The sequence below is a fragment of the Pteropus vampyrus genome, unplaced genomic scaffold (assembly GCF_000151845.1).
Source record: "Pteropus vampyrus isolate Shadow unplaced genomic scaffold, Pvam_2.0 Scaffold4, whole genome shotgun sequence".
In the NCBI taxonomy this organism is placed as follows: Eukaryota; Metazoa; Chordata; class Mammalia; order Chiroptera; family Pteropodidae; genus Pteropus; species Pteropus vampyrus.
In genome coordinates this window covers 18,097,567-18,112,338 of record NW_011888785.1, presented here as the reverse complement: position 1 = coordinate 18,112,338, position 14,772 = coordinate 18,097,567, and the positions used below count along the sequence as shown (strand labels likewise).

Sequence of the window (14,772 nt, the reverse complement as noted above, 5' to 3'; positions counted from 1 at the left end):
TTAAAAGTATTTGTTGTTGGATGAACAAGACAGAATTCTCAATCATTTCTATAACTCAGAGATAGGAGTTCAGTCCAGGAATCTAGGAGGCTAATGAAAGACATAGGTATACCTGAAAATTTTAAACAAGATTCCAATAATGAGAGTCAAGTATCAGATGTAGTGAGTAAAGGAATCAATATCCTCTCTTGGGCTTTTCAGGTTTTATATACTAATAATATCAAATATTAAATATATATTTTATGTTCTATAGTAACTAAGAGTTTAAAAAACTCCCTCTCCTCTTTACCAAAGTAGACATCTCTCTTTGACACAGTCGAAGTGCATTTTTCATGGGTTCTTAACTTGTGGAGGAAATTTTTCAAAATGTCTTTGCCTTCACTCCAAAAATTAGATTATTATACATTTGGAGACTGAGGAACTGTGAGTAGAAGGCTAAGTAGAAATGGAGATTTTTATAAACCCCTCTCTGTCTTCTCACCAAGGCTTCCCTCTAAGACTTGGACTCTCTGTTGCTTATCAACTCCAGAAAGTTGTTGATCCTTTTGTTTCCCATTTTTCCCCCTGATAATGCAAGGGCTATAATTGTATTTCTTAAAATTTTCCATTTTTTAGAAGGCTCTGAAGTTTTTGGCAAAATTTAAATTCAGATTGACACCACTGTTCTCCCTGTGGCTGTTTCTAGTTCCGTGAAACTCTTGTTCTTTGTGCTCAGAATAGTCTTTATTTGGAAGACTGGTCTGCCTCCTTCTTCAGATACTTAGCCTAGAAGCAGTTATCTGGCCACCATCTCCCAAGAGCATATTTCCTTTCAAGAGCAAAGCTAAGGATCATGAAAGGTCTTGGCCCTTGCCCTGTGGGTAGGAAATAGCCCACTACAGCATTATTACCCCACCTGATAGCTATGTGATTTTTGTCATTCCTGAAAAACATCTTTTATAGTTGATCTGGGTAATGAAAACAAATTAAATGGACACCGATTTCAGGCAGTTTAAAGTCACTTTGTATGGATTAAGAGAGGCTAATCTTAATATATACTTTTAATTCAGAAATAAGCCCCAAACTTCAAGATGCTCATTTGATCGTAGCTGTTTCTCAATTTGTTCAATATATTAGGTGTGCTTAGTGGCAGATTCTGAAGTAGAAATCCAAACAGGTAATGAGTATAATCCAATTTGCATGTAATCCAATTGTTTTAGAGAAAAGATTAATTAAAAGAAGTGGTAGGTTAATTTAAATCAAACAAGGCCAAACCTCTGTTCTGAGTTTAAATTTCTGACCCATGTTTGTTTTCCTGGATAAAATGTAGAAGTCTGCATTGGATAAATAGCAATGCCAGAAAAAAAGTTAAGAATCACATTAAATCTTTCACAATAACAGATGGTCTTCACCAAAACAAGCTCGTTTCACCCAATGTATATAATAACATCAATTTTTATAAATAAGATTAAGTATCTTTTACAAGTGAGAGGGATGGGGGCTGTGGGTAGAAGGAAGTACACCCCATAACTTCCTCTCCCTTCATATCCATTCATAATTGCACATTTTCCCCATTTATATTTTTACAGGCACACAGATTATTACATTTATGTAGCCAAGATAATGCCAGCAAAGACTAGGTCCAGCTTTGCAGCACATTTCTGTGGTGATTGTGACAAGCTTTGATAAATAACCCAGTTGACAACTAAATTTATCTTGGAGCAGAGAATAGCATCGAAGGAGAGGGTGGTTTTACTCTTCCTATACAGAAATCACCTCTGCTATCCAAAACAATATTTAGCAAGGGACATTGTGGATGTAAAAGAATATATTACTTATTTATAGCATCCTTTCTGTTGTTCTTTGTCTACAGAGACTGAAAGAATTAAAGCAGCGGGAATTTGCTCGAAATGTAGCTTCCAAGTCATGGAAAGATGAGAAGAAACAAGAAAAGGCACTTAAACGACTCCATGAGCTGGCTGAGTTGAAGCAACAGTCTGAATGGTAAAAATTAGGGGTGTCTCAGATGGCTCAAAATTCTCCTCAACCTCTGAGGAAAGTTCAATGATCAATTTACTTGGTTCACTGTAGTAACATAAGTAAATTATAGTTAATCAACAAATATGTCTTAGGGCAAATGTTCCTAATAGTTAAAGGTTTATAAATTAATCACTTTGGTATCTGATGTTTTTTCTTCCCAATATCATTAATTTAATGTGCTCTTTAATGAAATGATCCAAGAATGATTCTAATATACTAGCATTTATTCTATCCATTTGATTTCAATTGACCTATATAGCTCTTTAGTAATTATTTTAAGTTTTGTTATAATAATTTTAAAACCATAAATAACAATCAATCTTTTTAAGAGGGGATAAATCTTTTGTACATTTCCCTGCACACACCTGAATATAGAATAAATGACACTAGCATTGTCTGGAAAAACAAGATGTAATTAATGCAGTGAAATTTAGCTTTTAAATTATAATTATAATAAGGATACACAAACACATTCTCATAACTGAAAAATAGCAATTTTATATAAGATTGGGATTGCTGGATATTTCAAAGTGAGGAGATTGTTACCTGAAACTCAATTAAATTTTCAGATTGTTATTTATGTTCATATGAATCATAATGTAGAACACTAATATAGTTAATTAATGTAGTTGACAGCAGTCTGGTGAGTTGTGACATTTATATCTCTGTGCCAGAATTTAAACTCCTGTCATTTAAGTGAAAAACAATATACAATAAATTTGGAAGTGAACAACTCAATTATTATATCATAAAATTAGACCTCAAATTTGATTCTAAGAAAATATTTACTTTTTAAGATCAGTTATGAGTAGTGTATGAGTTAGTATTCAGCTTACATATATTTATGTATTTGCACATGTTATCAAGATAATTTAAATTATGAAAATACATGAAATATAATCAGATTAAAAATAAGTGGGAAATTTGATATGAAGAAAAAATAAATGTTAGAAAAATGTGTATCCAGAGATGAGGTTAATACAAAAATGCATGCATGCTCTGAGGTCTTATAAAATCATAGAAATAGGACACACATTTGATACTGGCTTTTTATTTGCCAACACCATGAGGATCTTAAAATATGTTTTGAACCCATTGTCAGTAAAATATCAGACAGTCCTTGTCAAAACAGAACTTAGAAGGAAACGTTTAATGGTTATTAGAGGAAAAAAAATCTAGAGAAGCTGTTAATTACTGAATGATTAATTATGAAGTGCAATATGTCAGATTATAAAAAACAGGACAAGGCTCAATATAGAAAAACACCTTTCAGACAGGTCCTTTAAGGACGCACGACAGAAAATCTTAGAAACCTTGATAAACATAATTTTGGGTTTTCTTTTGTTATTATGAAGGTTGTCACATTTTTACATTTCTACTCACCCATTCCATATTTTCTTTTGGGAGAAATAGACAAAGGATCAGAGGAACTTTGATAATCATGAAAGTGATGATGATGATGCTTTTGTTTAAAAGTTACAAGTTTGCAGAGCTACCCAAGTGTCTTCCAAATTACAACAAATTAAAATATCCACCCTACTGAGGTTGAGCTGTCCTTCTAAGAAATCTTATTAACTAAACAAATACAAACTTAAGCACCTCCTCTATGGAGTAGGCAGATTCCATATGTCTCAGTCATTGTTAGGAAAACAATAGGTGTTCAGCTTTCCAGCTTGGAGCTAGAGAAATTATTTCATTCTTTTCTACAACCTAACATCTGCCTCGCAGACAATTGTTCTCTCACTTAAGCAGGCCATAGCCTAAGGAAAGTCACAATAGAATTATTTAATATTTTCATTTTGGCAGCTGAATAGACAAGGAAAGTAAGAAATAAAATGAAAAAGAAAAAGAATCACCTTTATGTATTACTCCTCTTCTAGATTACCTTTCTTTGTTTTTTATTCTCATAATGAGGGCTTAAGAGTAGGACGATATAGATAACAAGAAGATTTTTTTCATAACTCAATGGAGAAAAGAGGTGAGTATACTAGCAGTAAGAATATGTGAATCAGACTGATTTGTAAAATGATGGCAGGAATTGTTAATGGATCTTATAAAAGGCATTAAATTTTGGCCATCTTTTGGGTAGTTCGACATAATTTGGTTTCTTGCAAGACCAGTTATTGTATGCAGGGAGATGTGCTCTGTTTGTAAACTTCTATATGTGTAAATCTAAGTATGGTGCACCTTGATAAGGACGTTTTTCCATATTTCAACAATTGAAGGACCACTGATTCTGAGAATATGAAGTTCCTTATATAAGAGCTGGATAATGGGAGACATTAGAAATTACATCATGTAAAGAAGTCATGTTGTTTCGATGTGTTTTATTTCCTGTTAGAAAAGTATACTTTTAGATTATGTATGTGTTGAGTTGCCAAGAATTAGAATTTTTCCAAAATAATAAAGATAAATTAGATTTAACATAAAGGAAATTGTCAGCAGTGAGATCAAAAGTTTAAGTATGACAATAAGAGGTATACAAGATTAATAATGAGGATAAATGTTAAAATGTGCAACAATATAATATTATATTTTATATAATATATATAATATAATAATAAAAATATGAGAATTAAAGACAAGAAAAAATATATAATACAAAAACAATAAGATCACAGAGCTTTAAAAATATTTAAAAGAATATAAAAGGAAGAAGCTTGCACATTAGAGGGATAAATGGTAAAATAAAGCAGCAATACAGAAAAGAACATCTAGACTAACATAAATCAAAGCAAGAAAATGCACAAAACAGTATTAGCATAATAAGCAAAATATTATTAAGGAAAAAGTATGTAGAGAGAATATAAAAATAGTAAAATATTTGCATCATAATGGAATTAGGAGGGATAGAATGATAATAACCATACACCAGGCTTTCGGAATAATTTCTGCTGTTTAGTGCAGATATCAGATTGAATGAAGTTTGTACAGAAGGTCATTTAATACAGAATTATAGTTTCTATTTAATCCAAAATGCGGCTGCAAATATGGAAAAAAATCTCTGGCACCGAGGCAAAATTCAGTGCTGCAGTTGTTTCTGGACCCCATCCTTCTATCTCTAGGTACTTTCAGAGACCTGTAACTATAGTAAACCTCAATGCTTCCTACTTTCCTTTATGTTTAAAAGAAATATTCAATAAACCATAAATCTTAGAGTATTTTTTCATTTTGCATATTAAATATACTTAAATATACTCTCTAAAAAACATTTTTAAAAGATTCAAAAAAGGAGATTAATGTGATGAATAAGAGGAAAGTTTTTGTGTTGAAACATTTACTATAAAAAAACAGAATATATTTTTATAACATTTCTAAATTTAGTTTCTGTACAATTCAAGGGAACGCTGTAACTCTAAAGTTACAGCCATTATTTTATGGAGAACAATCTGAAATTAGTAAAGATTGAATAGTTGATGAAATTATTGCCTGTAAATTAAAATCCATATGATCGTAGTAAACAACAGATTAGACATCGTAAAAAATTGAATCGGTAAAATAGATATTAAAAATAAGAAATTCTTTCTGAATTAGAGAAAAAGACTAAAGACACTGAAGTACTGAAATAAATAATAAGACCTGAAGATATTTTCAGGTGAGCCAATAAATTCAGGACAAGAAACTAGGACAGGGAAGAAGCAATAATCAGAGAAATCTGAGAAGATGTGTCTGAGCTGAATAAAGTTGAAAGTATCCAACAGTGCTGCTTAAAAATAACCAAAAGTAATCAATCTATAACTATGATCTGGTAAGATATTATAGATATAATGTATTATATAATAATAATTATAACAAAAGTATATATTATAAATAAAACAATAGTCTGTATAACAAATATAATCAAATATATAAATAAAAAGTAAAAATTATAAAATCATACAAGTACTCAAGCATATTCATTTCAAAATTGAATAAATGGAGGCTAATTAAATATGACCCTGCAGTATTAAACATGTAAAAACAATGAAGCAAAGTACATGAAATTTGGTGGACAAAAGAAATGTGACTCCAGATTTCTATGCCGAGTGGCCAAATAGTCACAGGTGAAGGCAATAAGAAAGAATTTCTCAAACCAAGGGCCCAGAGAGCACTCCTCTCCATTAAAATTTAACTACACGTACAAAAAGTATGAGTTGTTTTAGTATTATAACTTCAGCAAGAAATGGCTGAATGAAAATGAAATAAAAACATAATACAAAAAATAAGTCAAATACACATATCTAAGCGTGTGAAAAAAGAAAAGGAAAAGAAATCCAGCTCAAAGCGAACAATAGATCATTGACGTAGATTGTATTGCCTTCCCCCATTAAGGCCTTGTTTTGTAGTAGAGGTTTTATACATAAAACATTAAAGAGAAATTTTAAAGACTTTTGTCCCTTACACTATTGCTGTTTTCAGTTTTCCGATTGAATTACTAATTATGCTCAATAGAATGAATCATCTTTAAAAAGCTATTAAAAGATAAAACATATATATGCACAAAAGGTAGAAAGAAAATATTTTGATGAATAAGAAGCAAAAGAAAAGATTTCAAGATAATTGAAGATATAAGGAGGGCTTTGTAAAGGTTTCACTTTATTATGCATTTATTATAATTTGTCAAAATAGCAACAAGTCATAAAGAAAGAACTAACCCCCCTGTTTCAAAAGGAAGCAAGAAAGCAAACATGAATGGATATTAAAACTGAGGAAATAAAAATGACAAAATGCCAAAACTTAAAAAAGCCAATTAAAGATATATTTTTATACTTTGGAAGTGACTTTTATTTCCATTTGATTTCTTATTTAATGTGAAGCACTGATTGACAACTTTTGTGAAAAAATATTAACTCTTTCAAAAAAAATTGATACGTTCTAGAGGACATATATTGTGATCTAAATGAAATACTTTGTTTTCTTTTGCAGCACTAACATATTTACCTGCTATTGCCTTTTGTTAATTTCCAAAAAAAAATCCACATTTAAATGATGCAGTTTAGAACTAGCCACAATAAAAAAGATATGCTGACTTATATATAAGCACAGTGAAATGGTTATATTGTAGTATAAACATAGTTCATAAATAGCAGCATAACCCATCATAGAAATTCTATGAAATGTTCACATGTAGATAAGACTTCAAATCTAATTTCTTAATCATTTTAATATTTATTATATTTACAGTACTTCTGGAAATGGACCAGCATACAAAGCCCCCAGAGTAGCCATAGAAAAGCAACTCCAGCAAGGAATTTTCCCAGTTAAGAATGGCAGAAAAGTATCATGCATGAAGAGTGCTCTTCTCCTTAAAGGGAAAAATCTCCCCAGAAGCATTTCTGATAAACAGCGGTCTACTGTGCCAAATCGACACCAGCTACAGACAGACAGACTTTATTTGTTTGGGAATCGTGTACCACAAACATCTTCAGATCTCGGTAATGCAAATCACAGGACAGGAGTATCATTTTCTTTTTCCAAAAAAGTGCATGTAAAATTAGAATCCTCAGCATCAGTTTTCAGTGAGAACACAGAAGAAACCCATGATTGTAACAAGTCACCCATCTATAAAACTAAACAAACTGTGGAGAAATGCAAATGCCCTAGGTTTGCAAATGAAGGTACACACCTCACTAAGGAAAAAGATATAAACATCTCATCAAGCCATCTGGAAAGCGTTTTACATAATACCTTCTCCATAAGCTCTCACATTTTGCAAGACACAAATGACTCTATTGATGAAACAATAGAAGGTTCGACTGGCATTCATGCTTCCTTCTCTAAATCTAACATTTATCTTTCAGATATGGATTTTCCTCCTTCCATTAGAGGAAAAGAAACTAGAAATACACTGAAGAACCCTTCAGAAAGCTACATTGATCACGCATGCCAAGCAAATTCTTCCTCCGGCCCACCAAACATTTCCAAGCACAGTGATACCAGGCTATTTGAATGTCTGGATGAGTTTCCATCACTGGAGCCAAGTGAGCAAAACAGTCCAGTGAGTCTTAATCCCAACTCGAGAACGGAGAAGAGAGAAAAATCTTCAGAGGAAACAAGAAGAGTGAGCAAAAATGTGCAAGGGCTTATAAGAGAAGCATGTCCCCACGATGTGAAATCTAAACCATTGCCTTTTCTCCATGTACAAAGCAAGGATGGCCGCACAACTCTCCAATGGCCTACAGAACTTCTGCTCTTTACAAAAACAGAGCCCTGTATCTCTTATGGCTGCAACCCATTATATTTTGATTTTAAGCTTTCTCGGAACATGAAGGATGGCCATGATCCAGAAGATTTAAAAACAGAATTGATGAAGGACCCATTAGAAATGAAGAATAAAATAGAGAGCCATGTCTCAGGTTTAATCAAAGACCAACAAAAATTGATCCAAGAAGATAATCGATCTTCGAAACCAAAGATGATGATAGCTAATGCAGATTGGGAAATCTTCCAGAGAAAATATCATTTGGGCTACAGTGATTCTGAGCCAGATATGAGTAAACATAATTTTAGTGCAAGCGATTTGGAAATAAAAAATCATGAAGTGCCTGCTTACCTTGCTATCTCTCGGAAGAATTGTGTAGGAAATAATAGTAATAGTGATAATGAACTTGAACCTTCAAGGGCCCATTGGCAAAGCTGCCGAAGGGTGGTTCTAAATGATGGAAATGAGGATCTATCTTTTACACCTTACATCTCTAGGACTAAAAACCATAAACTGATTCCCTGTGATCCTCATTCAGATTTTGAAGATGGAAATCAATTCACCTGGAATTCTAGTTCTTACACAGTAAGGGGTCACAATGACCATGGGAAGGACTTTGGTGTGATTTTAAATAGTAACCACATCAGCATGACCAGCACTGTCTCCAGATGCAGAAACCGAAGTTCCCCAAAGTTGTCTCTAACTAGACGTTCTAGCCCTTCAGACACATCCCCTGACAGTACATCTAGCTTGAAAAGTACTTGTTCAAGTCATAGCTGCAGTGGTAATGGTGGAGGTAATTTGCTCTACTTCTGTAAAAGAGAACACAGCTCAGTTAAAAGGCACAAAGGGAAATGTCAAAAGCGCAGCTGCCTCTGCTCATCCGATGAAATGGCAAAGAGTGACAACCGCCTGCCAACTGAATCACAGAGAGATAGAAACAGAAACTGCAAATTGTGGGGATCAGTTAAAAATGAAAAATACTCAAAACATAAATATGGTCCCTGCAGAGAAGGATACAAACTGGGCAAAAATCAACAATTTTCAAGGCCAAAATCCAGAAGAATCATGGGTTGTGATACTAGCTCACAGATTTCCTATGCTGGGAACAGTGGAAAACCACCTAATTGCCAGAGACCTAAGCACAGCAGATCAGGCTCTTACTCAAGAGAGAGAATTTATTACTTAAATAAAAGCGAAATGAGTCAACAGTCTTTGCATAGCCCTCATATTTGTGATCTGGGCAAAGTAAAACCCATACAGTGTAACTCTGGGAATATCAGCTGCCTTCTAAGGAACTGTTCCAGCCATCATTCAGAATCCAGAGAGTCAAATGTTACAGAAGAAGAGAAAACCTCCCGGACGGCCAAAAGCCTTTTAGAAAGAGTTCAAGCTAAGAAGTGTCAGGAACGATCGACTAATTTTGAAATCTCTTCAAATAGTTGTAAAAGTGAGTCAGAGGCTCATTCACAAATCCAATGCACAATTGAATTTACACCACCAGGCTGTAACAGACAAGCATCACCTTTACAGAACACAGGCAAAGGGAGAAATGATAAAGGCAATGCAACTCAAAGAACTCTTGAGAAAGACAAAGTAAACAGTTCACAGACAAATAATTTTACTGTTTTAGTGGATACTGATTGTGATAACCATCTTTCTAACGGCATAATTCACGTAGTAGCAGAGTCTCAGTCACCGAACATGAAAAAGAACCCAACAACAAAAGAACAATCAAAATCTCTAACGAGTGAATGCCAACCTTTTATTCAAAGTTGTGACCAAGTACCAAATGATTTCCTTGGTGCTTTTCCATCTAATAGACATACCGGTATACCTGATTCAACAGAGACCAAAGAGGACCAAATAAACCTAAACTTACAGGATGTAAGCATGATTATAAATCATGCAGAGGGGAATATAAACTCTTTCTATGACAGAACTATGCAGAAGCATGACAAAGTTGCAGATGAATTAGAATTGTGTCATAAATCTATCTCTCCCCCTTTAATTCAACAGCCAATAACATTTTCTCCTGATGAAATAGATAAATATAAGCTCCTACAGCTACAAGCCCAGCAGCATATGCAGAAACAGCTCCTATCAAAGCACCTTCGAGTGTTGCCTGCTACAGGGCCGACTGCCTTCTCCGCAGCCTCAGCGGTACAGACGGTCCCAGTTCACCAGCACGCTTCTTTCACCACCATCCACCACACGTTCCTGCAGCATTTTGCTGTTTCTGCTTCCATAAATTCCCAGAGCAGTCACCTCCCTATAGCTCATTTACATCCTCTTTCACAGCCACCTTTTACTTCATTTACATTTTCACCTCTGACTCCAACCATCATCCCCACACACCCCACTTTTATAGCAGGTCATCCCCTGCATTTAGTTACTGCTGCCCCCTTCCACCCATCTCACGTATCACTTCAGCCACTGCCCCATGCAGCATTTATCCCCACATTGTTTGGCCCTCACTTAAACCCAGCCACAACTTCTATCATCCACCTGAATCCTTTAATTCAACCTGTGTTTCAAGGTCAAGATCTTTGCCGTCATTCTTGTTCCAGTCAGATGCAACAGTTAAATGGAGTGAAAGAGGCCTTAAATGTGTCAGCGCACTTAAACTAATAGGTGTCAAAGCCCCTTCTTTGGATAATTAAAATAAATTGTCACTATCTACGAAATGATATGTTTAAAGTGTATGTGATTATTATAAGATGTAAATATTGGTGCCAATTCAAAATATGATCAATGTATAAATATGCACTGAATTACCATTATTGAAATCAGAGCATTCTAAGAATTTTTTTTTTTTAACTTTGAAAAATAATAGGGTAAATTTAAAATAATTTTATGGAAAGGTAGAGGGAAAAGATCTGTTTTGGATGAGTTCTCACAATATTAGAAATGATAACAGAAAATCAGGCAGATCATTAATACTACAAAGAAAATAAAATGGAACATAATAATATATGTTCTAGCTGTTTGATGAGTGAATGAATGAATGAATGCACATTTGGTTTTATTCATCAGATAATAATAAAAAGTCAGTGAAATGAACTAATTATTAAAAATAATAATTTCTATGGTTAACTATTGACTAAGCTTTTAATCCATATAATCTGTTTCAATCAATGTAATCTATATTTTCATAGGAAATAAGAGATGGCAAGAAATTTTCTGGTTAATTTAGAGTGACAACTACTCTTCAGTGGAGAACAATCTTTATACAGATTACACTTGCATTGTTGATTTTCTGTGAAAAATTGGGTTATCTTTTTTTCCACACGTATCTATGTCAAGAAAATTTTGAAATTGTAAGAATCACCATCTAAAATTAAGAATTTAATTTTTGTATGAAAACATGTAAAAACTATCATTAGTATTTGATAATGCAAAATAAAAAAATAAAATATAATCAGAATATTATTTTGAATATATCGGTCAATCTTTCAAATATTAAAGAGACTAAATATATGTAGAGCCAATATATGTAGAGAGGTAAAGGTTTGGAAATGTCAGAATTTTTACATGTTATTTATTGAGAAAATGTTAAAAAGTATTTGGTGTGTTTTATTCAATTGCAATAAACATGTATAAAATACAGTGAACAATGATGAATAAAATCACCATTCATATAATTTTGCAAATGATTTTAAAGATTTATTCAAAAAATTTTTCTGGCCCACAGAATTTGCATTTCTTACATCTATATTTCTGAATGGCCTTCTAGTTAGGTTTATTATTTTATATTCTTAAAATGAGAGGAAAACTTGTATGACAACGCATTCACCATAAGAATGAGTTTCAGAGAAAGTCTAACTAAACAGAAATGGAGGTCATCACTCATCCACCACTGTGTCCTCTGACTCAAATTCCTCTACCACTGAAAGATAAATAGGACATTTTATTCAGCCTTGGCTTCATGGGGAAGAGAGCTGCAGTTCCTGAAGACCTACCATGTGTCAAGAGAGTCAAGATAAGCAGTTGGCCCACATTATCTCATTTAATCTTCACAATGACGTATATTTTTTTGAACAAACATTTTATTTTATTTATTTTTTAAATTTATTTTTCAATTACAGTTGATATACAATATTATATTAGTTTCAGGTGAATAGCATTGTGGTTAGACATTTATGTACCTTATGAAATGCTCACCCCAATAAATCTAGTACTCATCTGACATCATACATAATTATTACAATATTATTGACTAGATTTCCCATGTTGCACCTTTCATCCTCATGACTGTTTTTATAACTGGCAATTTGTACATCTTAATCCTTTCCCCTTTTTTATCCATCCCCTCGACCCCCTCCCATCTGGCAACCATTAATTTGTTTTTTGTATCTGTAAGTTTGTTTCTGGTTTATTTGTTCATGTATTTTGTATTTTAGATTCTATACATCAGTGAGAGTATATGGTATTTGTCTTTTTCTGTCTGACTTATTTCACTCAGCACAATACCTTCTAGGTCTTTCCATGTTGTCATTAATGGAAAAATTTTATTGCTTTTCATGGCTGAGTAATATTCCATTATATTTACATATCACTTCTTGTTTATCTATTTGTCTCTAGATGGACACTTACATTGCTTCCATATATTGGCTATTGTAAATAATGCTGCAATAAACCTACAGCATATATCTTTGCAAATTAGTGTTTTAGATATCTTTGGATAAATACCCAGAAGTGGAATTTCTGGGTCACATGATAGTTCTATTTTTAATTTTTGAGAAACCGCCATACTGTTTTCCATAATGACTGCACCAATTCGAAATCCCACTAACAATGCATGAGGGTTCCCTTTTCTCCACATTCTCGCCAACACTTATTCATTGATCTATTGATGATAGCCATCCCGACAGGGGTGAGGTGATATCTCATTGTGGTTTTGACTTGCATTTAACTCATGATTAATGATGTTGAATATCTTTTTATATGTCTATTGGCCATCTGTATGTCCTCTTTGGAGAAATGTCTGTTCAGGTCCTCTGCCCATTTCTTAATTAGATTGTTTGGAATTTTGGGGGTGTTAAATTGTATTAGTTCCTCATCTATTTTTGGATATTAACCTCTTATCGGATGTATCATTGGCAAACGTCATCTCTCATTTAGAAAGTGGCCTTTTGGTTTGGTGAAGGGTTTTTTTTTCACTGTGCAAGAACTTTTTAATTTTATGTACTTCCATTTGTTTATTTTTTCTTTTGTTTCCCTTGCCTGGGGAGACATATCCAAAAAATAGAGGAGGAACAGTATAGAAAAAGCAGGATAGTTGGGACAGAACAGTTTAAATATTCTGTTTAAGATTCCTAATAAATATTGAAGTTGAGATGTTGAGTTGATAGTAAGAAATACGTGTATAAAGTTTGAGTAGAAGTGTGAAGAAAACACATACAGTTGGGAATCATCAGTGTATAGAAAGTATTTGAAATCATTGTCCTGAATAACATCAACAGGGGTAGGTAGGGTAAAGAAGAGGTTCAGACTCAGCACTAGATCACTCTTTAAGAGTAGAAGAAAGAGAAGGAACAAAGAAATGAGACCATGATGCATTTTTAAGTTATAAAAGAAAAAAATCAGAACAATGTTTACCCTATAAAGAAAGTAAAGAAAGTGATTTAAAGAAGTGAGGGTGATCAATCCTGTTACACGTCTCTGAGTCAAGTAAGAGAATGAAAAATTAAGTATCCCTTCGGTTATGTAGTGCCTATTTGTTACCTTGACCAGAGACATTGTGGTGGAGTGGTTGGGGCAAAAGAGAGTAAAATATGTGAGAAATTTTATAGAGAGGCAGATTTCATGATTCTCATAAATATTCGTATGGACAATAGCACTGTGTGACGATTGTGTTTTTACAGTTAGTTAAACAATTATACCCAAAGATTTTTGTAACTGGAATAATTTCATATTGGAGGGAGAGTTATAGAGACTGGTTACAAGACTTCGTGTTGTATTCTGTTACAGTCAGCCTTGCATAAAATGTGGAAAAGATCATAGAAATATATATCTATCAAAAAAGAAAAATGCAAACCCAACAGGACTGGCAAATGTAGTGAATGACAAAATACGATGTGAAAAAATTCAAAAAATGTAAAAATGGAACAAAATTTGAAAGGTAAAATTTAGCATAAATAAATGTCAAATTTTACATTTATCTTTAATATATCTCGTACATGTAGATTGTTGCGGAAACAGTCTGGTTCATCAATAAGATGAAGGTTTTAGTAGATTACAAGCTTCAGACCCAATGATGTTAAGAACCTGGTGAAAAAGTTATAAAGTATTAGGTTGTACTTTGGAATTATACAGAATTGGAAAAAGGATTCTTTTTAAGCTTTATTATTATAACTTTATTAATATATAATTAATATAACATTATCAGCACAGTAACATCCATCACTATACATAGTTACAAATTTTTTTCTCATAAGAACTTTCAAGATCCACTCTTCTAGCTACTTTCAAATATGCAATACAGTATCATTCATTATAGTCATCATGCTGTAATTGGATCCCCATGACTTATTTATTCATTTTATAACTGGAAACTTGTACCTTTTGAC

The 14,772-nt window shown here is 33.1% G+C and overlaps 1 protein-coding gene across 1 annotated transcript in view; it reads left to right on the top strand.

Annotated features, from left to right (window-relative positions):
• The window catches only part of ZNF804B (zinc finger protein 804B), a 499,834-nt gene extending 489,003 nt beyond the window's left edge, over positions 1 to 10,831 (top strand). The window contains exons 3-4 of the mRNA XM_011364007.1: positions 1,853 to 1,983; positions 7,183 to 10,831. Of these exons, the coding sequence (XP_011362309.1) occupies positions 1,853 to 1,983; positions 7,183 to 10,831 (3,780 nt within the window). The remainder of the gene's footprint in view (positions 1 to 1,852; positions 1,984 to 7,182) is intronic.
• The last annotated feature ends 3,941 nt before the right edge of the window (positions 10,832 to 14,772 follow it).